Below are 27,549 nucleotides of genomic sequence, written 5' to 3'. Positions count from 1 at the left end.
CACGAGCGTCGCCATTACATTTTGATTAACTTCATTTAATTCATCGCGAAACAAAAATAAATACTGCGTACAATTAAGCTATATTAGATACTATTATAGTTTTCCATTACATAAATTGTAGTAACAATTTACGACAAAGATGATGTGCTGATGGCTGCCATTTTATTAAGAAACTAGCTATTGCCCGCGGCTTCGCCCGCGTGAATTTCATAGCAAAATCTCAGTAATTTTTTATCGCGTATTTACCGGGATGAAATATATCTAATTTTCCTACAAGACCCTCCTCATTTTCCGGGATTAAATGTCTATAAGATGTTAACCCGGGATTCTGAGGCATTTTTGATTCATAATTAGTTTTTCAATTATCCAACGGGAACCTGACCATTTATCGGGATGAAATGTATCTTAGATGTTAACCCCGTATATAATGTACCTACATACCAAATTTCAAGCAAATCGGTCCAGTACATTTCGAGTGATGCGCGTTCAAACAGACAGACAGACAGACAAAAATTTCCAAAACTATATTTTCGTCATCTATATCAGTAACTGAGTATATTCCATGAAAAATTAAAAAAATATCCAATGTACAAATTTGGCCTTTCTTTAATTTTATTATATGTATTGATTGTGGCAACTTGTTAACTAAAAATCAACTTCAGAATAACTAGTTATTAATTAATAATAATAATAAATATGCGACAGTGGAGATAGAGAGTGGATTGGCTCAGTCTTACATTATGTCTATTTATTTATTAGCAGCTCGCCCGGCTTCGCTCGAGTTAAACCGTAATAAATTATTCTCCTTAACCTTCCTACCTACCAATTACAAAATATTCTAAAACTACAAGACTGGTTGTCACAGTTCATAACATGTTTTGTCTGAGTTTGGTTAGTTGTAAAATTATTCATTATATTTACATGAAATAAATCTGATTAGGTACACTATATTTTAGTAGCTGCGTCGTGCGAAAATAAAAGTAACATACGACGTGAAAAATGTAGCTTCCCAAAGGTGAAGTATTTCAGAAACCGGTTGAGTAGCTTAGACTAGAATAGAAAAAGTTATTTCCCTTAAAAAAGTTACAATTTCTAGATGCTTTATTTCTGTACAACGTTATTCTATGTGTTGTTTCAATGGAAGGCATGACAGCCATTCATCCAAAGGCTTCGACGCGTCTGCATGATCCACTATACGGTCTGCAGTTGCAACCCGACAACCGTGCCGATTACACGTGTTCTCATTTCAAAAATAATAATATTTAACCGCGATTGTTTAATTTAACGAACTTTTTTTGAAAATCGAACTTGCCAAAAAAAACTGTCCACAGAGAAAAGGTTAGTTTTTTAAAATTATTATTTATTATGCATGGATGTGTTAATGGAAAGTCCTTACGTAGTATTTATCTAGTTGAGCAATTCGCTTATTGGTAAAATTGAGGCTCTACCTGCCAATCCTTTTACGAAGTGCGTGCAAGACAGAACTTTTGCAACAGTCATTATCTTGTTATACGGTGATATATCGCTGTTGTATCACTGAGGAAAACTGCATATACTTTGTCCTATCTTGAGGAATTATTATGTAAATTACTGCCGGTTATTTTATTACTAATTAATTATTGATTCTATATCTTTATAATTTCATCATCGGCATCCAATATTTTATTAGAAAGATAATTAAATACATTTATTACGAACGTGATTGGAGATAACTTATTATTCCTTCAATCGATTTATTGTAAGAAAAATGAACAAAGAAATTCTCATTTTTTAAAATTTTTTTTTTTAATATAATTCAAATATTAACTATCCTTCCAATATTTCTGTTAAATTACCCTAATAATTATTATGTCAATTAAGCCGTCAACGTATGCCATATTAATTGCCCTATTTTTGTATTTATTTAACAAAGGCTTCATTATGTTGTAATAATATAATTCTGTCATAAATCCTCTAAAGTCAACTTTGATGTTAACTTTAAAACGCAAAGTACACCATTTTATCTAAACATTAGCGGCGCGCAGGTTAAAGTTAAGGTCAAAGTTGACTGGTGCAACCCACCCTTAGGTATAATTACGTCTACTATTTATTATGCAATTACTAGTTTACGAGTAAATAAATGCAATGCAATGGTAATGTATCAAAATTATTCATATATATATATATATATATATATATATATATATATATATATATATATATATAATGTTATTGTATATCGATAATGATTAACTATCGATAATGATTAACTAATACGATACTGGGAATCGAACCCACGCCTCTGCAGTGGTTCAGTTAAAACACGTTGAACGATTGTAACACAAAATAAAATACATTTTTATAGGCTTTAGATGAGATAACCAGACATATTTTCTAATAATTGAATTGAATATATAGCTAAATAGCTTACCTAATAGTCAACTTTTTGTCTTGTTTCTGCCATAGTTATAAAAATATCAGCATTAGCCTAACTTATACAATATAAAATACTTTATAGTACAAAAGAACGTACCTATACACACATTGCACACACATACACGACATCACTGATCTTCAACAGTCAGCAATTTTAGTTCATGATAAAAGGAGAAAGCAATTTTTATTGTCATTAAACGAAATGCGATCGAGAAAGTACGCCCTTTTTGTGAATGGAGATCAAAAATCAGTCTCAAAATCAATGCAACAAGAAGCGCACATGAATTGGAGCACTTAGTCCTATGTGAGCGACCGAATGCTACATAAAACGACTTGACATTACTTGAGTTAGAGAGAGGTCGACAACAAAATTTCCTTTTTTGAAGCCAATTATGAAAAGCAGAAAATAGGCCAAATGTCTTTCTCTCTCACCTAAGTTCAACGTTTTCTCGGTTACCTCCTCAGTTGCGTAACATAACGTTGTATTAAGTGTTGGAGCCCATGGAACGCTATTCTACTTTTTCGTCACATGGTCGTTGACATCTTTAGTTATCAGTCAGAACTCACTCGCTTGTGAGTATTTTCTGGTATGATGTTAAGTAAACATAATCATAAATTTTTGATATCAACACCGAGTCGCACTTTCTTGTCGCGTTTGTCACTCACCTAGGACACCTGGTTACAGTAACGATATTTTAATGGTCACGGCGGAATCGAACGGTTCCTTTTTAAAACTTCATGTTTTGTGGTGTGAAAAAGTTAATTATTTTCAATGGCCCACAATTTTTTGTCGTCTTTGTACGACTTAGGTCGTCTTTTGTACGTTTCAGTACGTTTTTAGAGAAATAAAGAAATAAAAGAAAACGGTGCAACGAGTTTAAAATTGAATAGAAATAAAAACATACCATTTTTTGATGATATCTAAACACGGGTCATTGGGCGACTGGGACCGCAATAACCTGCGGTCCCAGTTGCCCAAGCTCTGTTTTTGAAATTTAAAATCCCCCGCTACTTCAAAAGTAAAAAATTATATTTATCAGACTTAAAATAGTTCATGAGTATGAAGGAATATTTTGATACGTAAACGTTGAACTATTTGTGTGTACTAACGGTTAGTGCATAGCGGAACTAATTTTAAGTTTTGATACACTATTTCACTAATGACATTGGAAAGCCGTTTTAGATTATCAGTGTCGCCACAATACAAAGCACGTCGTCATCACCAAAGTTGTACCATAGACTATTTTCCAACTCCAAAGGGAAATCAGATTGTTTTTCTAATGCCAAAGATAAAAGTTTTAATGTCTTGTGATGTCACAAAGTTTCATCAAAACAATAATAAATAGTAAATCATATTTAAAAGAATGAATAAAAGTGAAGTTTAATTGTTTCGTTCGATTATTTCAATATGTTTATGTATTTAATTTTTTACCCAGTCAACTAGCCAATTATGCATGGTGACTTTAAATTAGTAGTGTTCGGATACCGATCGGTTTCGGTGTATTTCTCAGAAGAACATTTTTTTTGTTTCGTTTTTTTTAAAATTAGTTTTTGGGCAATCAATAATTGACGACCTCGGTGTCGCATTGTAAAGTTCTTGCCACTGAACCGAGAGCTGAGGGTTCGATTCCCGATCGGGTCATGATGGAAAATGATCTTTTTCTGATTGACTCGGGTCTTGAATGTTTATCTATATATGTATTTGTTATGAAATATAATATCGTTGAGTTAGTATCCCATAACACAAGTCTCGAACTTACTTTGGGGCTAGCTCAATCTGTGTGATTTGTCCTAATATATTTATTTATTTAATAAAATATTTCCAAATGTTTTTCAATCTTGGACTTTCAGCCCTCAGCAGTAAATTTCCACCAGCCTTTAGTTATGTCTAAAGTCTACTGCTGAGCTGTTCTATCTGATATTGTTCTATCAGATTACTTTTTCTAATACTGTTATTTTTTTCGATATAATTTTGGATGCGAAGTGTTACAACGACACACGCTAAGATGATGTGCTCTCTAATTTCGTGTAATGATTGTATCTCTCAATTGTTTGTTTTCGAAATTGGGTTTTTGTTTAAACTAAAATTGTATTAAAAATGAAATTAACACATGCGAAGTATCTGTTAGTGAAAAAAAATTATCGGAAAAGGACCTTGACGCTGAAGAACGCAATATTTCCTCACAATTGGAACATCCTCAGGACGCGCAACCTGAGGATGAGGAAGCGGTCAGCGAAATCAGTATTACATATGTGAGAGTAGGATGTTGCTCATTACGTAGTACTTTATATGAAAATAATAAAATCATAGCTGTGTGTCGAAGTTAATGAATTCAGTAGAACATTGTTGTTGATAGAGATGTCGATAGGTACGAAAGATAGGTAGGTACCTAAATAAATCGAGCAATAAATTAGTTAAGAAAATACTACATCGATAAATCAATAAGGACCTCAGATCCAACAGCGCAATGAATCAAAAAAAGTATAAAATGTCAATTGGTCTTGATGGATCCGTGACAGTAGATGCAAGTGGTATGAGGGAAATCAATAAAAATATTATTTTCCAAGTATGTAACATTTTTAAACGTCAATTATCTGTTTATTGTATTCGTATACGGTTGACTGACGACAGCAAAAGGTTTGAGGAACACGACAGGATTGCAGAAATTTCTTTGTCATTTAGCAACAAATGTGCGATTTTCGTCAAGATGACGGTCATTATGATGTGAATATTCATGACGTTCATATGATTACTCCGGACATTATAATTGGATTGATCTGATTAGGTAGACATTGCGATATGAATTTGCTCAAATGCAATTAGAGGCTCAAGAACGTAACAGTGGATGCATTTTATTATTTGCGTTTTATTACGTACTGCTAACATCGTCATCCTTATCTTTACTCATATTGCTACATTTCCATATAAGAATCTTGACTCCTCATTACACTATGTTTGTTTTGACCGATTGAATATCTTTACATTTTGACAGCAACCATTTAATCAATACAAGTTGTATATGTTTTCTTAAATAAACCATATATAACTTGATTTTAGTGAGATTATCTTCCTCTTGTAGCCTATTTAGTTACCAATAATTACTGAAAGAAGATACTTAATATTTTTTCTCTAATTTGTACTCACTGAACTTCACGTCTTGTACCTAAAGCCAATTGAGTAGGCTGCAATATAACAATATTGGATCGTAAAATCAAGAAAGTTGGCATAACTACATTTTTTGAAACCACTGATGCATCTAGCTGATAAAAGGCATATTTCGACGTTTCCATCAAATTCACACATGTGAAAGTCGAAGAAATGTAGGTAAATTGCCTAAAAATTGTAACGTTTGTTAAAAGAAAGTTTGTGCTCTATGATATTATGTTGCAATTGTTTTAGATCATAGATCAACAAAAAGAAGAAAAAAGCTTTAGATATATCTAATTGAAATAGATCTTTGGCAAAACGGCCATAGCTGTCGTTTTTTGTTGTGTGAGCGAGAGTGTGTATTGGGAAATTCTGTGTTCATACGTTTGGAAATCGTTAGCTTTTTTCTAACAGATGAAATGATGCCAGTAACTCTTCGGAGATGTGTTTCTGTTGTTGTAAGTTTAATTTAGGTTTTATTTATAGTATAGTCACATTTTATTGGGTGACGCGTTTTGGTCCACGAAAGTAAGCTATTTATGATTTCCCTTTTTCCTATTTAGCTTTTATTTAATATCATATTGGATTCTTGATGGAGTTTTATGGTGTAGTGTAAGTTAAACATTATATTTCTCGGCTCAATTCTATAATTGATTACGTACTTTTTCATTAAAATCGTATATATCTGCGTAAATACTTTTCAGTATAGCATACTCTTCCGACTACCCATAGTTTAAATTGATTGATACCTACTGATTGAGATGTAATAATAAATTTACGTATGTGTCACATTAGCATTTCTGATGATGATGATCGATAGATTCGAACAATCTAGAAAGATCCTTTGGTAAACAACACGTAAGACTAATGTTTTAGTAGGCATATTGTATTCGTATTAACATAGAAATGCCGTTGCAATATGTACTTAATATGTGTTGTAATATGTGATTGCTGTTTATTAATGCTAATTTCATTCATCTAAGTATATGTACCTATGTGAAGAGTTATTATTCCCAGATAAGCGCAGCAATGTTACATGCGGTAAGATTATGCTTCAGGACGTCTCTGTATTGCAGGTACTGACTTTACTATGGAGTCGGCATACCTAGGTTGTTTCTTTCCTCCAATCTGATCAATAGCTAATTATGACGCTCTCGGGATTGATATATACTTATATTGATTTCAATTTTTTCTTCCAAATCTACGAATTCTTGCTTTAAATTTATTTAAATATCATTTGTTTTAGAAACATGGTAAAACCAAATTCCGGCAAAACATTACGAAATAAATTCCATACATTTCTTACCTACAAAAGTTTAAACATTAACGTTAGGTAAATATCATGCCACCATACTTACTTGTGGTACTAAGGTTTCGAAGAAAAATATTACCGGCCGACTATGATATTGACCTATTGTATTGATACCATAACAATTTCGTTACCTACTTATTATGATGGAAGCCGGACAATGTCATCAGAACACGCGACGTTTTCAACTTTTTGACTTCATAATTTGATTCTTAACTAATCGTTTTAAAGATCATTTTTCATTGGTTTCGACATGAGATAAATGTTGTTGCTGTTGCATAATGAAAGATAATTGTCAGGTATTTTGAGTTTTAGCAATATGAAATGAAGAATACGGAGCTTCGTACCTTTATTGTGTTTTATTTTTTTTATTTTGATATTTGGCCCAAATTGTTGAATTGTTTAACAACAATTGCCCATTATGCGCAATTTAAACAGGACACTCACTATGTTACACTTGTGTATGTGTAAAACAAGCAAACGCTGACACACTCATACGTAATATAGTGTGTAATGCTAATAATATATTTTGAGAACAGCAAAATAAATATTTGCTCTCCATTGATGGTATTAGGCAATTCACTGTCATTATTTAACTATAATTCCGGTATTATTGGATGTGTAAATAGATAATATTTTTACATACAAATTTAAATTAACTTCATTGTAGTTATCGGCTATATTTTATGTATTGGTATTTTAATAATGTAATAATTTGATGTTTCCCAATTAACTTTAGATAAAGAATCATCTAGCTCAATTGAATTATTGGCTTATATCTAAGTTCATTTTTCGCAAAAAACTTTATTCTACAGGTTCGCTTAATCGCAGATCGCAGATCGCTTATCTCCAGGATAAGACTAAATGAGACCGTATCTCAGTAGCTCTATTCTCACTTAAAATTTTACCTCATACCTACATGTCTGTGTATATAATTCTTTAAAAAAATGTTTGATAAACATGACATACATTTCCGTATTATTTCTCTATTTCCGTTTTGAAACGAATACTATATGAAAGGGTTAAGATGCGCGCAAACGCTTGACCACGGGGCCAGATCAATTATGAAGCTAATTGCTCACAGCGTGTGTCAATATACTGATTTGAGTAGTCACTTACTTCGCTTCGGTGAGCATGTCGCGTGTTGCGTCACGCATGGTGTCGTTGTGGTGTTACAGTGTACTTCTATATAGTTAGATCTCGACTTGACGATGACGTTAGATATCAATATAGCTTAATTTTTAAGGAGCATCAGCGATGTATGAGGGTAAATACTAATTCACAAATGGATGTCAAGAGGAGATTGCGTTGGGATGGTCAAAGGTAGGATGGTCAAAAAGCAAAAAAAAAAGAAATTATCTGTATGAATAAAATATTCTAATTTCTTCTTCTTCATAGTCATATTCCTCATGGCTGAGGGTCGTGGTTATTACGTAGAATGAAACACACACAACAACTTTCTTGGCATTATTAATGGAGTGGTTTGCCATTGCCTTTTCCATTTCACACACAAGTTAATAAGAATCAACCAGTGTGCAGGTTTCCTCACGAAGTTTTCCTTCACCGGAAGCAAGTGGTGGACGATAAAAACTACTATACGTGAGTCAGATTGGTATACAAACTCATGTGGCACAAGTAGGATTCGAACCTAGGTTCTTTCGATCCACAGGCGGGCGTCTTAACCATTACACCACCACCGCTTCTAATTTTTTAGTTACACATATTTAACCGCTTCCAGCATACTTGTAGTAAAAACATGAATAAAATTTGTTAAATGTCTAATTAAATTTAAAAATAATTCAGGTAGGAGTAAGAAGGGAGTAAGCATCTAGTTAATTGGATAGTGACAGCATGAAATAGAATTAAATATATACCTACAATAATGACAATATGTAAGTTGGGAAATAGTCATGAAAAAGACACGGAATAATAACAAACATTTATCGTTAAGGTTAACGATAAATGTTCTCGTACATCACATTCACAGTCTAAGGAAAAACCATAATGAACATTCGTTTCATGTTTTCCAGGTCTTGAAATGGTTCAAAATACAGATTTTTTATCTGAAGATAGAATTGTATCAGGTGCTACGTCTCACGAGCAGATTGTAAAATAAATCAAGGGAAAGAGCTATAATACTCGTATATAAACTAGGCGAGATTATTTTCTTAGTCGACGGGCTGGCAACCTGGTACTTAAGTGTTTTTGAAGTGAAAACTTCTTTAGTGACGTTGTGCACTTTTTGTAATGGATAAAAAATGTTGAACTCGCGACGTCAAAAATGCACAACGTTAATATTCACTTTAACATTTCTGCCGGCACTCCCGTAGTGTAACCTGTGTTATTTTCATAAATAAACCGTCCATCGTTTTTGTACGTGTGATATGTCGCACTGTTCATACTCGCAAATACATAGAAATATGTATTATATAAGATGATAGGACTTTCTAACAATAATGCGATCGGAAGTTAGGGTTATATGTTATGTCACTAGATTTTTTTGCACACATTATAGGCATGTGGAAAATTGACCTCTAATGTCATTAAAATCTTCTTTATAGCCACTGTCGCACCGCACTAAAGGCATGTCATTGAAAAATGATCTTTAAAGCGATTTCGCAAGAAAAAGCGAAGTGTATGCTATGCCTCTCCCTCCGACCCACATCGTAGATACATGTTGATAGATTTATGGCAGTTTTCAACTTATCTATAAATAATTTTTATTACGCAACTACACCCTTTTTTGTTTGTTCATTAATTTGCAATGTCATGTTAATGTCAAGTGTGAGAAATAATTAAATGGATCCAGTTGCCTGATCGTTTTTGATGTTGTGAACTTTACCTAACTGCCAACTAATTTAACTGACTTTGCCTAAACTGCCAATGAAATATATTCCACCCTTAGGTAATTGAAATATCAGTGCTATAGTTGTGTGGTTGTATTTATGGCTTTTAATAATTGAAAGTCATTAGTATAGTAGGTACCTATAATCAATTGCTTATCAGACAAGTCATGGATAGGTTCTATCATAAACGTTATTATTATTGTTATTCAGTAGACAGGTTGGTTATTTTGTAAACATGTGTTTGGATGTTCCAGTATATAACTTATCGTATAAGACACTTATAATTTTTCAATATTGCTGTAAAAATATTCAAAATGCATGAAAAAAGTATAATAACAATATTTTTCCATTGACAAATTCGGTTTGGTTGTCAAAAAGTTAATACTTTCACTTATGAAATAGTTATATTCAATTTATTTTACATATTATCACCACTGAATTTTACTGACGTAACACTGAATGTGTCTGTTTAGTATCTATTAGATACTTACACATATAAGAATGGTAGAGTATTACATAAATAACGATTGTTATCCATACATAGAACTTTTGACAACAATATCACCTCCGATCATATTCTCCGTGACCTAAGGGTCATCATACCGGAATGCTACAATGCATGGAGGTCCCAGATTCGATCCTCGGGCAGTTCATAATGCAAAGTGATATTTTCAGATTTAGACTTTGGTCTTATATCTATATAATTGAATATGTTATAAAATATAGTATCGTTGAGTTAGTTTCCCAGTGTTAAGTCTTTAATTTATTTTAGGGTTAACTCAATCTGCGTGATTCGTCCCTATATATTTATTTGTTCGTCCCTATATTTTTATATATTTTATATGTACTCCTTTAACCTTTTCTACCTTCACCTTATCTATAGTCCTTCATATTGGTCTGGAAGCAAAATAATATAAAAAGAATGCGCCAGTTGCTTCTCCTTCCAAGCAGATTTTTTTTAGAATGAAAATTTCTTATTTAAAATGAAAGTGGCGCCACCACTAAAATGACAAGACGACGCCAAACAGCGTAATGAGCGTAATAGCATTGTCAATCCGTAATAAATGCAAAGATTCGCCTCGATTAACTAATCGGGGATCATGATTTATATCAAAAAATAAATGCATATATAATAATAATGCTATATTTTTTGACACGGTTAAACGCACTCAAAATTTAATATAAAAAATACAAATAAGTAAATGTGGTAAATTTTCGCAATTCTTGGCTTTGTTTTCCCGATAAGAGATAAAGACGTGATACTGTATCTCTAGATATTCTTCTTTCACGGTATGTATTGATATGTTTGTAGAATTTTAGACATTCAAGGCAAGTTTCCGACATACACCAAACAAGTAAACAGGTTTATAACATTGCTAATCCTGAGTTCATATGTTGCAACCTCTCCACACAGGACTTACTGCAACTTAGAGACAAACATGTGCTAATGTCTGTTACACACTATCGTTGAAACTGATCTTAGTTTAGCGATAGTGTGTAGCCGACATTGCCGGATTTTGCCGATGCGATTGAGTGAACATTCTGTAGTTTGTATGAGACCTTTAATTTACCACAATAAAATTTTGCGAACTGTTCGCATTGAAGTATATTTCATGATAATACTGGCGTATTTGCAATATCTGGGTTGAGTTTATGTGCGGATGACTGACGTATAATATATGCCCAAGTGTGATCGTGACAGTGACAATATTGTTTACATGCTTGATGAGATCGACGGTTAAAGACAGGCAGATATGAAAAATATACTGACAAGAACAAGGTTCATCGATTATTTAATTTATCATGATAAGTATCAGAGGAAAATTACGGATTGTCTTGGATACTGTTGCACGTTTATATAGGTAAATTTATTGATTTTAATGCCGGGTCCATTTATGTAGAACCGATAGCCAGGCCCGACATTATTATTTTCTGTCTATATTCCACAAAGCGCATCCAATAAATTACATCTCTCTTATAATCGTATTTTCTCATGGTTGAGCATTACGTGGAATGAAACGTACACAACAACTTTCCTGGCATTATTAATGGAGTGGTTTTCCATTACCCTCTCCATTTCACAAATAAGTTAATAATCCATCGCAGTGTTAAGGTTTCCTCACGATGTTTCCCTTCACCCAAAGCAGGTGGTGGTCTATGAAAACTACTATACATGAGTCAGATTGGTATGCAAATTCATGTGTAACGAGTAGGATGTGAACCTGGGACCTTTTAATCCACAGGCGGGAACAAAGTGTTTGGCGCCGCGACGCAGAAATATTCAGGCTATGCTAAATACTATTTAGTGTTGCCGCTTGATAGTCAATAATCTATAGCGTTTCGACATACTATCGATCGATAGTTTGAGAAAAAATAATAGTATAATTAATATTGTATACATAAGATTTATATTTAATATTGCAAATCAATCTTGTTGATAGTATCGATACTATAACCGTCATCACGGTTCGATATTATCAATAATATTTTATTATACCAATAGTATTTCTTCAAAATAGCTGTCGACATTATGGCCAGTATGGCCTGTTTCGATTAAAACTATCGATTATTCCATTATCGATAGTTCGGCAACGCTACTAAATACTACGCGTGTGATATTAATTAGTGCTTGTGGTGTTGAAATAATAATTAATAATAATATCCTGTCGCATCACAGCTGGTTACAATGTATACTTGAAGCGGTGGTGGTCAAGTGGTTAACACCGTCCGCCTGTGATCGAAAGTGCCCAAGTTCGAATCCTACTCGTGTCACATGAGTTTGTTTAACGATTTGACTCATGTATAGTAGTTTTCATCTATCATCGCACTTGCTTCCGGCGAAGGAAAACATCGCGAGGAAACCTGCATACTGGTTGACAGTATAAGTTTACTAGTGTGCTTTTCTTGTCACTAGATGCGGTATGTAGGTCGTAAAAGTCATCTCGAATGACTTTAGGCGGTTCGCATAAAATCTGACACCAGTTTTAGTAAATAACACACTCGATTGTACAGAAGATGAACAGGTTACATTCTCGTCTGTGTTGCCGTCATATGATATCCAAGCACGAAAGTATTAAGTACTGTTTAGTTTTCTAGTAGTTGGTACACTTTTCATAAAAAAAAAAATCTTTTAGCGGCATAAATATCGGAATTTATGTTAGTAATAATCGATAAGATAGTGGTATGTATGTTTTCTTACATTTTACTATACAAGTCTTCTTGGAAATAGTTGCAGATTCATATTTGTAAATAATGAATATTATGGATATATATTATTTTCTCTCTCTTTCATCTGAACGCGTTTTCAAGGTTTCTTTCGTTGCAATTGAGCGATGAAGCCCAGCGTGGCTATATTTTACGAGTATGTTGACTTCAACAAAAGTTTTTACGTTAGCCGACCACACATATGATTGCGAACTATTTGAAGATTAATTTAGCGCGTCTTGACCAGTTTGCGAGTAATGAAAAGAATTGAGACATACCTACGCGGATATCTGATTTTGAATATTTGATAGGTAATCGAATTAGTCTTAGGATAGGATGGATAGTAGTATTAGTCCCAACTAAAAGAAGAAGTTCTTTAGTTTTGTATTTGTTTAATATCTACACTGTTACATTGTGTGAATCAATAAACAAATTAAATAAATCAGCAGCAAAGGTAAATAAGTAAAAATAATGTGACAAATAACTGTTATGTCTCTTTATATATCTCTTTTATTTTAGCGCAATAGAATGTCGAAGTAATTTTTCTTCTCTAATACGCACAGTCCTCGGCATCCATAACTGTCGGAGCATTCGCACGCAAATCTTCCTTGACGACATGAATCAACACATACGCGATTATATTTAATTAAAATGATAATAACAACAGGCTTAATCATGCAAATGCAAGTATAAAAGTGCATAGTGAACAAACATACATTTATTTTAGGTCAGTAACACACACAACAGTCAACACAGCAAATTATTGAAACCACTAAACGCTAGAGTTAGCCTTACGAGGCCGCAAACCACAATTCTAGGCTATCTAAGGTAACTTAGACACGATTTTTGTAAAGCGAAAAGGATAAATACTAAATTGGTTTTGTTTAGCAACTTCCCTACCTTAGTCGTGAACTTGGCATCGGCTTTTAGATAGCATACAAATACACATACCTATGATTACGCTTGTTTCCTATGATCGATCCTGACAATTAAGACTTGTTTTCTCTATACTCATCACTCTCTGCATGCATGATCTCTGGTTATTGGTGCTCCTAAAATATCCATTATCATTGGTGTCGTTTAGGTCTTTCATAATTTCATAAAATAAAAGTTTTATTAGTGTAATGTGTTATATTGTTGTCTAGTAAATAAGTGTTTTTTTGTCTAAATATGGTGAAAAATAAGATTTTGCTATGAGAGTTTCTCTAATTTTTTCTTCTTCTTGATATTTTCCCTACTCATGTAGGGCCAGCACTGTATGTTAACTTCTTCCATTTAACGCTTCCATTTGCATTTCTGCATCATTTACGTTATCCTATAAATACTTTCTCTATTCTTCTTTAATTTTCTTCTATTCCTGGTACCAGTTTCTTTATATCATAAGCGTATATAATTATTTTTTAAATCTGCTGTTATTTAAGTGTATCTATACATCTATCTTACGGCATGAGTTCTCCAAAACCTAAACCCACGGTCGCCGTGCGTTAAATATTTCCCAACGATTTCCTAAGACCACTAAGATATTGACGGTTAGTGTCCGAGAACTCAAAATCTAAATGGTCTAAACATTAACGGCTTGTGAAACAAAAACAACAACTATTTATATCCTATCATTAACTACCTACTCCTTTATAACATTTGCTTAATTAAAATTTCTTGGTACGTGTAGTTTTAAGGCATTAAAAAATAAATATGCAGCATTGGCCTTTTCGATTGTATCATTATTATTGATACGTCAGCGGCTAGGGTTTAACTAAAAAAATCATGTCTCGTTAACGATACAAAAAGACCATCGCGAAATTTTGTAACAAACTGGTACCTATATATATACTCATACTATACATATAAAGCTTTAAAATCCAAAGAGTTGATACTGCATGCTATATAGTCCAGTTTAGATGTCATTCAAATTGGTCGAAGTCGATTAGTCTACTGGAACGTCTATGGAGCAAAGGGCATTCGATTTTCAACCAAATGCACATTTCGATGCATCTATAAACTGGTAGAATATCACAAAGCCAACAAAATTCTCAGTTTCACTTTCGATGGACTTTAAGCGCATCGTCATAAAGGCGATTGTCGAATGAGTCAGCTGTACACCTGCAGTTTCAACACTGCAACTGACTGTCCTAAATACCGACTTCCAATGCCGCTGATCGGAAATCCCTCGTACTCTCACTGAATGCTGTTTTCGACTATTAAGCCATAAAAATGGCTAATTAAATTGTCTTAATTGGCTTATTGTGCACCTATAGTGTAGTTACAATGCTTGTTACGTGTAGTTATTTTGGTTAACGGTGATAAATTAAATGTCACGAAGGTTAAAAGCCAATTTAAGGTAACAATTATTTGTATGATTATAGTATTTGGAAATTGGGTGATTTACTGATGAATTTAGGACATTTATTTGCAATATTTTGTATGACGTGTTCATGTGCCTATATTAGAAATTCAAAATGTGGTCAAAGACAGAAAATGAGCCGGTAAGTGCGCAATAACGAGTAAATCGATTATCGACCTTGGAATCGATCTATTAACTAAATCGTATTTGCTTAAAATCATAAGTATTAGGTAAAACCTTTCGTCTGACATCAACACTAAAATTTTCAACCAATTGATGGCTGTACTATCTTTCCTGTCTATATATTACATCACTACATATTATAAAACAAAGTCTCTTACCGCTGTCTCTTACCGCTGTCTCTTACCGCTGTCTCTTACCGCTGTCTCTTACCGCTGTCTCTTACCGCTGTCTCTTACCGCTGTCTCTTACCGCTGTCTCTTACCGCTGTCTCTTACCGCTGTCTCTTACCGCTGTTTCTTACCGCTGTCTCTTACCGCTGTCGCAGACAGCGGCATAGGGCATGCTTAGTAGATCTTTAATTTTTTTTTACTTAGCAGTTTTTGATGCGGGAATTTTTAATAGAGAGCGTGATTCCAAAGAAAGTTTTAGGCATATTTAATCATAGTTTTACCCGAGCGAAGCCCGGTCGGGCTTTTAGTAGCCTAAAAAGGGTCACGCACTGATGTTTTCCTAACATTATGTAAATAGCTCTTGGCGGTCAACAAGACGCCAGTTATTTCCGTAATATTTTTTGTACTTCTTTTTTTGCGTATTCATACGTACATCTTCAATATAGTGTTCTTCCATGTTTTGATTGTTAAAGCAGGACCAATTTAATAGGTCACATTTGACACTTCGTCAAAATTCATTAATGTAACCTTATAATATAATAATAGGATATTACAAAGTTACATTTGTTAATGAATAATTATAGGATAGAAATAGGGTGTGTTCAGACCACGAAACCCAACAACATTCCCATAGGAGAATATGTTGAAATATGAAAAAAAAAACGACTTTCCATACAAATTCGACTTATGACAAAAAGAAGTGAGATGCCATCAAAAACATGCTGTAAAAAAAAACCAAGTCTCGCAGCTCAGTTTTTCATGTAATACTAAGTCGGTTAATTTATTTAGTCCCTACTTAAGGGACCTTTCGTAACTTATTATCATATCAATATTAAAAATCTTTTACGTTTTAAATAAATTGATCGACTTTGCAATTCGCATGATTAGATTGTTTAGTATGTATCACACCATACAGCACTACGGGCCATCAACCTGGTGTCTCACCAAAGTCCTTCCGATGTGGGATGATTTAGATGAGTATCTTTAAGAAGTTCTACGATTATAGTCATTGGGAAATGATTATAAAAAAGGATCCTATGTTTGAACGAGTGTCTTTCACTACATACATACCAAAATCATCAAAATCGGTTCAGTGGTTAAGCCGTGAAAGCGGAACAGACAAACATTCGCATTTATAATGTTAGTATGGATCTCTATTTCGTGCCCTTTTCTATGTTCCCAACAGCACTCATAAAATTACGGTACTTGGAACGCTAACGATCAGACAAGTTAATGGATTTGCTCACAACTTTCATTAGAAAAGTCACATTAATGACTACAAAATATTGCGTCTTGTGCATAGTGAGATGGCAGTGAACCTTATATGTTAAGTTGGTATAATCGTACCTACATATAAATAAATAAATTAAATAAATAAATACTTATAAGTGACTATTGTCTGACCAACTTGCAAAACTTTTTACATTCACTAGTTTCTTCTCTGCGTTAATTATCCCAATCAGTTATTTGCAAGTCACCATATTTACACAGCATTCAAAAATTTCAGCTGAGTTCATAACAGAATAATCATATCAAATTGAACTTGTAAGAACAGGTACATTCGGCCAGTCAAAAATAATCAACTAGCCTTTGCCCGCGGCTTCGCCCACGTGATTTCCTATATACAAATATATACATAGAGTATACAATGGATAGGTATACCCTGTGTCCTTCTCCGTACTTCAAAATACATGTATATAAAATTTCAAGAAGATTGGTCGAAAAGATAGGGCGTGAAGATGTAACAAACAAACTTACTTTCGCATTTATTATATTAGTATTGCTTGTGTAAAAATATTTTAACTAGATCAAATATTTTACCTAGCTTGCAATCTACACAAAACGTCTGGTCGCATAATGATTAATCATCTTGAATATATATATATTCTTGTTCGAATATCATGATAGGCGTGAACAGAGGTTGGGAGAGAGGGTGGTTCTGACGTATCTAACCCCCATCTAAATATACAGGCAGTTTCATGTTGCTGCGATAAAACAAACAGGAATAAACTGGATCATTCTCTTGACTTTGAAGCGTCAATGGAACTACTAAAAAAAAAACCTTACTTGTTCCATGGAACTATTTGCCAGTGGAACTAGTGAGAATTATCCGATAAACTGCTGTTTTCAACTATAAAACTATAAAAAATGTTATAAAATAAACACAAAGTTCGTGGTAGTGATTTTATTTTTATATAGATCACTTTAATTACTGAAATTTGAGTGATTTTTGTTCGAAAATTGTCAAAAAGTGACTAACAAAATATTAAAAACTCTGGTAAGAGTCTAATCGCATATCGTTCATGAACAACTATTGTGACCATATTCTTCATTTGTATTATTATATTATATTAGTTATTTTGCAATGTAAACTAGTTTCTGCTTTCGGCTTCTTCTGCGTCTTTCACCTGTTTCGCATCCATAAGAGAAGAATTTCCAATATTTGTTCCTTAGCTTTCTTTTACGCTCTTTCATGCAGTGTTGATTAATAAATTATGATTTCCATATGAACTCCAATTTCAGCATTTATATCCCAATTAGTAAGCACCTAATGATTTTATATATCAAGACTTTTGTTTTACTTGATGATATGATATCATCGCTGCCTAATATGGTGCCTATATTGAAAAATGCATGATTTTTGGAACACCATGTGATAGTCTCCCAACACCCACCTCCCGTACAAGTTGCCGCAGCGGGAGAGCCCAAACGCTGAACTGCTCAGTCCAGCGCCAGACGCCGTGGCGAGCGAACGTGTCGCTCTTCTAAACAAACTTGTATTATTGGAGTGTTATGTGGTAGTTATTGTGCACCTTTTGAGCTCTTAAAAATCATGTCTTCCATTTTCGTAAAATTTTCGTTCATGTAGTACATTTTTAAGGTATGTACTTAAGAACGTTACGATAATTACTATAATTATTTTTAGAGACATATAAAAGTATTCTTTATACCAAAAATATCTAAGAGAATCTGTGAAAAATTAGTAAACGGTTCCTTTTTCATTTCATGTTAGATTACTTCTTTCAATATGGTTTACTTATTAATAGAATAAAATATTATCAGTTTACAATATTCTTAAATTTAACTGAACCATAAAAATATAGAAATTATTTCCTCTCATAGTATAGTTTTAAATATTTGATTAAGATCATAGGTAACACTACCTATCATTGGAATGAAATGTCAGAGGTCAAAATGTAAGAGAAACTACAGATCAATATAAAGGTTTCACAGATTTGCTCAATGTAGATTTTGCGTTACTGACATTAAGAGCCACGATCTATTATAGATGTTGTTAGTCTCTTATCTTCTCTTCTCTAACCTTATCCTAATAAAAACAATATATTTTTTTATATAGTCTTTTTGCCCCTACTTATAGTTGCTGATAGAAGTATATTTGTATATTGTATGTTCATTTAATCAAGGCTGATTTTAAAAATAAAGAAAAAAAGACGGATTTCCAAATTGTGATTTCTGTGTATTGTCTGATATTTTTTATTAAATGTATTGAAACGAAGGAAAAGTGATTGTATTAATAAAATAATTTTCCATTCAAGTTTTATAATATTTATTATAAGCAGTCTGAAATGGTCAATATATTTCATTTCAGGTTATCAGCAGATCATCGAGGTATACAATGCTTAGTGGTTCATGACATCAACATTGTGAAAATTAAAAGCACGCAAGATGTCGCTGTCAAACAATTCATTCGCAAAGACTTACAACCATATATTCTCAGAATTAGCAGGTAAGATTGTATTTGGCATACAAATCTCTCGTCTCCGCACCTGATTTCTTTCGAGGTTTAGACGCCACGAAGTTTGGGATTAGTGTAAAAAATAACCTTAAGATTTTGAAGATTCGGCTGTGATTTTACAACGGGCCGCCTGCCTGTTGCCAACCCTCTAGGCAACAACAGTATTCGTTGTTGCCTGTTAACTCCCGACGACAGAAGGAGGAAAGTTATTAGTTTTACGCATCTGTGCATCTGTTAAAGCTTAACCGTTGAACCGATCTTGAAATTGTTTTTAATTTTTGAAAGATAATTTAATCGCGAGTGCTCTTAGATATGCTTGGAAAATGTGTGAAAAATTCAGCCGTTTGGAAACCATAAGGTCTTTCTAAAAGATTAAAGGATGATAACAAAGAGTCGGGGTTTTCTCAATTTTGTTATTTAGTTTTTTTTTATGATTCTTTTTTCTATGATTGAAATTTTAAATTACCCTCTATAACACAAAATTATTTTTCATTTTTATCTCCCATTTCACAAATCATGTCTTATAACATATGTTGCCATCACTAGCTTAAGTCAAATTTTTATTTTTTATAATAACTAGTCATATATTTTTGGATTACAATTTAGAACAGCTCCAAATTTGTTTTCGTGATTGTAATCTGTTTTGTGTATTATAGATATATTAATAAATAAATAAATTTATCAATTCCAGATCCCAGAACCAATGATTGGTTCCTGATCTCGAGCCCAATACCTGGTTTGACCATCATCGCACTGTACTTATGGTTCACATTGAAATGGGGCCCCAGGTACATGGCAGACAAAGAACCCTTCCAATTGCAGAAGACACTCATTGTTTACAACTTCGTACAGGTTTTAGTTAGCTGTTGGTTGTTCCATGAGGTTAGTCGATAGTTTTTCTTTTATTATTTGAAGCCTTACGCCTTCCGAGAATCCATTCTTCTTCATTTTGTCACATATGTTAAAAAATATTTAAAATTTAGCATTCGTGCTGAAGGCTTCTTAAGGTTATGTTGTTTGTTATTAAGGTTGTGCTTCTGATTTCATCACCCATTAACGAAATAACTCAAATGGCTTCTGTTTTTATTGTGACATGTTATTGTGTGACAAACATTTATACATATAAAAATAAATTATAGATTTAAAAACTATCAAAATAAAGAAAAACTTTAATGAAAATATAAAAACTTAGACATTGTTACGTGCGAAATTTTAAAATAACATAATCACTATAATTCAAAGCAAAACGCCGAAGTAACTCATTGGGCGTTATATTTATTTTTTTTTAATGTAATTTTTTTATAGGGTCTAGATGGTGGTTGGCTGAGAACATATAGCTGGAAATGCCAGCCAGTGGATTTTTCTCAATCCCCAGAAGCTATTAGGGTAAGCTTTTGCATTTGTTTTTATTAACCCGGGGCTCTGGGACTACGACGACGACTACGACTACTGTATGTCCTTTTCCGTGTTCTCAATTTGTTTAGCAGACAAAGTGTCAAGGATAACTAACAAATAAACTTATTTTCAGATGAGTTAGGACTAGGATTGAATAATTGCAATATTTAAAAAAAACATATTTATTGTTCAAACATCAATCTAGTTAGCATGATGAAGGAAACTCTAATCGTGATTAGATTTCAATTTTCTTACTTTGATTACTAGTAGTACCTAGTATTTAACACGTTGAACGCCATGACGGACACCGTGTGTCTGCCATGTACTTTTCGCCGGGAGCCACACCAATAAATCAAAAGTTGTTGAAAAATTATCGAGGTGTTTTTTTGCAAATATAGTAAGGAAATAACAAAATAATTATGGACAACTTACAAAAACACGTATTTCGTAATTATTTTCCGAATAACCAAATGTCAGACAGCAGTGTCCGTCACGGCCCAGTCAAACGTTCAGCCGTATGTGGTCGCGCGGGGGCCGCGCGGGTCCCGCTGTCGGCTCCCCCCGCGCCACGCCGTCTGCGCACCCGCGGGTTCCAATACGACGCTTTGCTCGTTCATTTGCCACTGCGATCGCGTGAGAGTAGGTGATGTCGTATTTTTATAAAATTAGGGTTCCGTTGCACGTGTAATTGTTATTATTACCCACTATGGAAGAATTTGAAAATTTTGAAGTGACACAAGAAGATTTAGATGAAATCGAGAACATTGAAATAAGCCTCTTGAATTTAAGTTTTCACATTTCTTCTGAAGATGAGGAGATTGATCTATTGCAGCCACCTAAACGTCGACGCCGCCGCATTATTTGCTCAGAAAGTGAGGCAAGTGATTCAGAAAATATTTTACCTGACATGGTCAGTCAAACCCATAGCAATGAATGGGGACCTCCTAAAGGGAAACAAAGGCGTTTAATTCCTTTCACTGACATTTCTGGGCCAACATTTTCTGTTCGTTCAACAATGCAAAATAAGTCTCCAGCTGATTTCTTTTCGCTTTTCGTTTCTGATGACTTGATAAATTTTATTGTTTCTGCTACTAACAAATTCGCAATAGAACAAATAACCAAGAACCCAGAAGCTTCTGCTGGTGCACGAATAAAACAGTGGGTTCCAACAAATTTTTATGAGATAAAAAAATTCTTTGGCTTGCTTCTTTTCATGGGTGTGGTCAAGCTTCCAAAATTATCAGATTATTGGTCTAAGGATGAAGTTATCGGCCATCCTTTTCCCAGAACTATTATGTCACGTAACCGCTTTGAAATTTTGCTTCGCATGATGCATTTTTCTGAAAATGACGATGAACACAAATCCGACCGCCTTCATCGTGTAAGAAATTTGATGAATATTTTGAATGTCTCTTTTCGCCAGCATTTCATTGCAAATGAAGATATTTGCATCGATGAGAGTATGGTGCCTTTTCGTGGTAGAATTATATTCAGACAGTACAACAAAAATAAACGTCATAAGTATGGTATCAAATTATTTAAATTGTGCTCAGTTCCTGGATATACCCATAAAATTAATGTTTATGCTGGTAAAAACGATGTTACAAACACGTCACCTACAAACGTCGTTATGGATTTATGTGAAGACTATGTTAACAGGGGGCATACTTTACACACTGATAATTGGTATACTAGTATTGATTTAGCACGAAGACTTTTAGATAAACAAACACATCTTGTTGGGACCATTAGGAAAAATAGACGGGGGCTTCCTAAAAAAGTTATAAGCACCAAACTCAAGAGGGGTCATTATTACGCTGAAGAGAGTAGAGATGGAATAACTGTATTGAAGTGGAAGGATAAGCGCGATGTTCTTGTATTATCCACGAAGCACTCGGTGCGCTTCGTAGAGATTACAAAACGCGGAAAAGTTTTGAGGAAGCCACAAATCGTGTTGGAATATAACAAGGCTAAAGGAGGTGTCGATTTAGCAGACCAGATGGCTTCTTATTCGACCCCATTGCGCAAATCAATAAGATGGTACAAAAAAATTGCAGTGGATATGCTTCTGAATATAGCTCTCATCAATAGTCATATTATTTACCGGTCAGTAAATAAAAGAAAAATAAATATAGTACAATACAGAATTGCTATTTTAAAATCTTTTTGTAGTACACAACAATCAGGTGAACCAACGACTTCAAGACAAAAAAGAAAGAAACATGTATTGGAAAAATTTGACGGACCATCCAGAAAAACGAGACGAAACTGTGGAGAATGTTACAAGATGAATGTCAAAAATATGGGTCGTCTAGAAGCACGCAATAAGACCAAAAAAGTGAACACTTTTTGTAGCGTTTGTCCTGGAAATCCAGTTTTCTGCAATATCTGTTTTTTTAAAGTACACGTTTAGATTTCTTTTACTTTTTCTAAAAGGATATGTCATTTTTTAATTTACCGGCTCTTATACAGTACAGTTTTATTAAGGCATAGGTTTTAGATTGATTTATTAGTAACTGAAATTTAAACCTAACATCTTATTACGTTTTGTTGATTTGATAGTTAGCTCTGATGTTTGAGAAGTTCATTACGAGCATTATTTTATAAAAATGTGATTAAAATTGATCTCTGGTTTAAATAAATATAATTTAAAATATAAAATATTATTACTTTATTTAATTTATATATTTTCAAAGAGTTTATATATCTCTGTGAACTCTTCTTAGCTGCGCACTTCCTTATAAAAGTGGCTTCTTTATTAAATACTACCTACTGAACCCATTAATTTATATGGTACGTACTTGACGCTAGTAAAATAATTCTAAAGACAACACATCATAACGCCCAAAAAATATATCTTTGTATATTATATAATAGTGTCAAAAACGATTAACATTTGAGTAGTCATTTTTAGAACTGACATTTTCAAAAGCCCAGAAATTCTAAGTCCTTTTTAGTTTTCTTTTGCCAAGTAACCTGTTTGTACTATGAGGCCGCGCGGATCACTTTCCTTAGTAAAAACAGTCAAAACGCTGTCCGTCGGCCGTCTAGAAGGTTTTGAAGTTATCGCGGGCATGCGGACACACCTTGTCCGACGCGGCTCCCTGGACCCGACATACTGGCGGTCACATGGTGTCCGCCGTGGCTCAATGAGCTAACCATGTTTATCTGTCATGGCGTTCAACGTGTTAAATCTGAAGACGTCAAAGTTTTAATGTCTGTTATTAATAATCGTTCAATAGACTCCTAGCATGAAGATATAAATGTAATTATTCTTCGCAGATTAAATCTTTTGTTGCCACTTCTGGCTTATTAAAACCACATGTAATCGTGCTAAGCGATGTATTTTAGTTATATAACGTTTAAGTAAAGAGGAAACTGGGCAGAATGTTTGTCTATAGAAACTAGAGATTCATGTGTATCCACATGTGGGAATGTGAGATTTATATTACAGTCTTTAGGACCACCATCTAATTCCAGTAAAGGAACATTTTTTGACCTTTTGGTTAGCTGATTAGTATACTAATAATTGTGTAATAAAGTTGTAACTAGATAAAATCATATTTTGCGATATTATGAATCGGTTTTCCCTTTCGATCCTAGATCTATCTCAATTACTTCCATGTTTGAAAATAATAAAATCTATGTTGTAATTTTTTAGCTTGAAATAATATGATTTTAGTATTAGGTATAATAGATTTAGATTAATATTGTGATGCACTTTTGTTATGTGATTTCTTAACAAAAGTTTTGTAACAAGTGATGAATGAAAATTGTAAAACGTGCTGAGTCTGTATCTACCCATTAGTGCCAAATATTAGCTTTTACTACTTTCACTACTTGACCATAACACGACATAGCACTCTTTTACTATGTAATTATTCAACCATAATTGTGCTCTGCATTAGATTAAATAGTTGGGGATAAAATCGTATGGTTGTTATTGCATACGTATCAGAATCTCCCATTTGTTTCATTTTTGTGATCAGTTTCAACTAATACATTTTAGCACCAAGCATCTAGAATAATTTATCTAGCTTGCAGCTGGAAAAAAACTATAAGTCGCATTATAATTTTGACTACAAAACTATAAATATATTAAATATATTAGGACAAATCACACAGATTAAGCTAGCCCCAAAGTTAGTTCGAGACTTGTGTTATGGGATACTAACACAATGATACTATATTTAATAACAAATACATATATAGATAAACATCCAAGACCCGAGCCAATCAGAAACAGATCATTTTCCATCATGACCCGACCGGGGATGGAACCCGGGACCTCTCGGTTCAGTGGCAAGAACTTTACTGCGCCACTGAGGTCAGAGGTAGTGCCAAATCCCAAGCTTGCTTTTTTATATGAATACATTTTACTTCCAGGTTGCTCGAGGAGTGTACATATACTTCCTAGCAAAGATATCGGAACTTCTGGACACAGTTTTCTTCGTCATCAGGAAAAAAGAACGACAGATCACCTTCCTGCACCTCTACCACCACACCGTGATGCCCATGATATCATGGGGAGCCACCAAGTACTACCCCGGTGGACATGGCACCCTTATTGGGGTCATCAACTCATTTGTACATATCATCATGTATACATATTATATGCTAGCAGCAATGGGCCCGAAACTACATAAATATCTCGTCTGGAAGAAGTATATTACGACATTGCAAATGGTATGTTTATTTTAAAGAAACAAATGTATAGATGGTATTGTAATTTTTTTTAGTATAAAATTTTAATAACGCCATGTATTAGATTAGTATATATATGTTGTATGTTTTTTATTATTTTGAATCCATAATAATTAAAACAAAAAATGATTCAATAGATACTACTGCTAGATAGTGTGCTTTAGATACACATGTCAATAAAATATGCGTTTGTCCATCTTTGTCATCATCATCACAATAAAAAGCCATTGCTTCATATTAAGCATACATTTATGATAATAACGATGATTACTAGTCATTATTTTCTATTATTCTTCTTCTGATTTAGATAATATCGTCACTGTTGGAACACAATTTCTAGAGAAACCTGTGCGAAGTCTGGATTGATCGCTAGTGTTTAATATGTAAAAATATAAGTTACATACATTAACCTGTTTTTAATTCCTTATTCTAGCTGCAGTTCTGCATCGCTTTCCTGCATTCTTCTCAGCTGCTCTTCTACGACTGCGGGTACCCCCGGTGGTCCGTCGTGTTCACACTGCCTAACTCCATCTTCTTCTATTACTTATTCTACGACTTCTACTACAAGGCTTACGGCAAACCCGAAAGCAAGAGTAAAAGGAAACTTGAAAACGGCCACGTTAAAAATGTTGATGAATCTAAAGAAGTCATGGAAAACATTAAAAATGAATACAAAGCTACTAATGGCATTAAAAATGGATATAAAAACGAAGGCAAAAAAGTCGACTAAAGAACTTACTCTTCATAGTAAATATGGGTTAAATACCTATATTATATTGCTATGAATACGGTAGATTATGGAATTTTAACGATAACATTTGACTGCATAGTTGTAAATATTATGATGGTATTGACAGCGCTGAAGTGTATTGCAATATTGGTAGAGGATTTATTAACAGATGTTATTCATTGTATGAATTTAGGCCATTAAAATATCAATGTAAATATCATTATGTTTGAGAATTTTAATAAAGATTACGAATTTGTAATGGCACAATTCGAAACATCAGAGCCATATTCTGACATTCTTGATGAACATCAGTGATGAAATAAGCATAGGTATTTAGAAACGGTCTGGTGTTAAATTGGAATTGGCTTCTAGTAAGCGTTAAAATATTTATAGAGAACAATTTCTAGATAATGAAGTATGCAGTTTTGCCGGTGTACGTGAAAGTTACCACAAATAAGTATGAGATCTATGTAAATAGTTATATATAGGTTTCGTTAAAATGCCTAAAATAGCAAATGAAATGGAATCATTTTTACGAAATTTATACGAAATACGAGTCAGGTGTCAAGATAAATAGACCATTCAAAACAAAATCATTATTCAAATTATCTTAACATCGAGTTAGTTTTACCATCTAGGTGATATTCAGTGGATATTCGGTTACCGTTACCATGCAATTTTGCTTAAGATTGTAATTAAGCAAAGATTTGTACAGATAATTAAGTTAATTTTAATGGGTTGTAATAAAGTTGTATTTTAATGTAATTTAATTTATTCACTTGCCATATTCAGGCAGAGGTGATAAGAACTTTTAATTAGGTAGAAATTTAAAAATTATAAATGATTCTTCCAAAGCGAGATACAGGACTCTCTGCAATAAATTTTATTAGATATTTTCATGTATATAACGGATATTGTAGTTATTGATTAATAAAAACATATGTTAAGTATTAACTTGTTTATTTTTGATCTTAGGTACACCTCTATGTTAGATTTTTTTAAAATAAGGTTAATTAAAAATAAAAAGAAGTGGGGTCTTTTTTACGTTTCTGATGGCGCATGAAAAATAATGAATTTAATAAAATGCGGGTTATCTAATACAGGTCACCATTTCAGAATCCTTATCGTGAATATGGCTACAATATTCAGTTTCCAATCAGATCGGTTGGTAGTTTAGGAGATTGTATTTCAAGAGATTGCTCTAATCTCTTAATATACAATGAAACGTACGTACGAAATCAAACATACGGGTACGGACATATAAATACGTCAGCTTTATTAAACCTATCCTTTATTGATATTCCTTAAAATATTCCAGAAAATATAAATTAATTCCTTAATTTCATC

General features: G+C 33.4%; 1 protein-coding gene across 2 annotated transcripts; it reads left to right on the top strand.

Moving 5' to 3' along the window:
- Window positions 1-1,182: 1,182 nt before the first annotated feature.
- Window positions 1,183-27,152, top strand: LOC128670729 (very long chain fatty acid elongase 7-like). Of its 2 annotated transcripts, none has more exons than XM_053746673.1 (6): window positions 1,183-1,338; window positions 19,227-19,364; window positions 20,065-20,255; window positions 20,679-20,759; window positions 25,155-25,454; window positions 25,906-27,152. In XM_053746673.1, exons 2-6 carry the CDS (start codon window positions 19,304-19,306, stop codon window positions 26,200-26,202), a joined length of 930 nt encoding a protein of 309 aa, XP_053602648.1. In that variant the 5' UTR covers window positions 1,183-1,338; window positions 19,227-19,303; the 3' UTR covers window positions 26,203-27,152. The 2 variants fall into 2 exon arrangements, with proteins under 2 accessions (XP_053602648.1, XP_053602649.1); XM_053746674.2 differs by lacking the exon at window positions 1,183-1,338 and adding an exon at window positions 18,337-18,497.
- Window positions 27,153-27,549: the final 397 nt, after the last annotated feature.

The sequence above is a fragment of the Plodia interpunctella genome, chromosome 6 (genome assembly GCF_027563975.2).
Source record: "Plodia interpunctella isolate USDA-ARS_2022_Savannah chromosome 6, ilPloInte3.2, whole genome shotgun sequence".
In the NCBI taxonomy this organism is placed as follows: Eukaryota; Metazoa; Arthropoda; class Insecta; order Lepidoptera; family Pyralidae; genus Plodia; species Plodia interpunctella.
Note: the sequence above shows the minus strand (reverse complement) of the source record. Positions and strands in the feature narration are given on the sequence as shown.

Coding starts and splice junctions, on each gene's coding strand:
- LOC128670729 (XM_053746673.1), top strand. CDS start 19,304: ATGTCGCTGTCAAACAATTCATTCGCAAAGACTTACAACCATATATTC. Junction 19,365..20,064: donor TATATTCTCAGAATTAGCAG/GTAAGATTGTAT, acceptor TATCAATTCCAG/ATCCCAGAACCAATGATTGG. Junction 25,455..25,905: donor ATATTACGACATTGCAAATG/GTATGTTTATTT, acceptor TCCTTATTCTAG/CTGCAGTTCTGCATCGCTTT.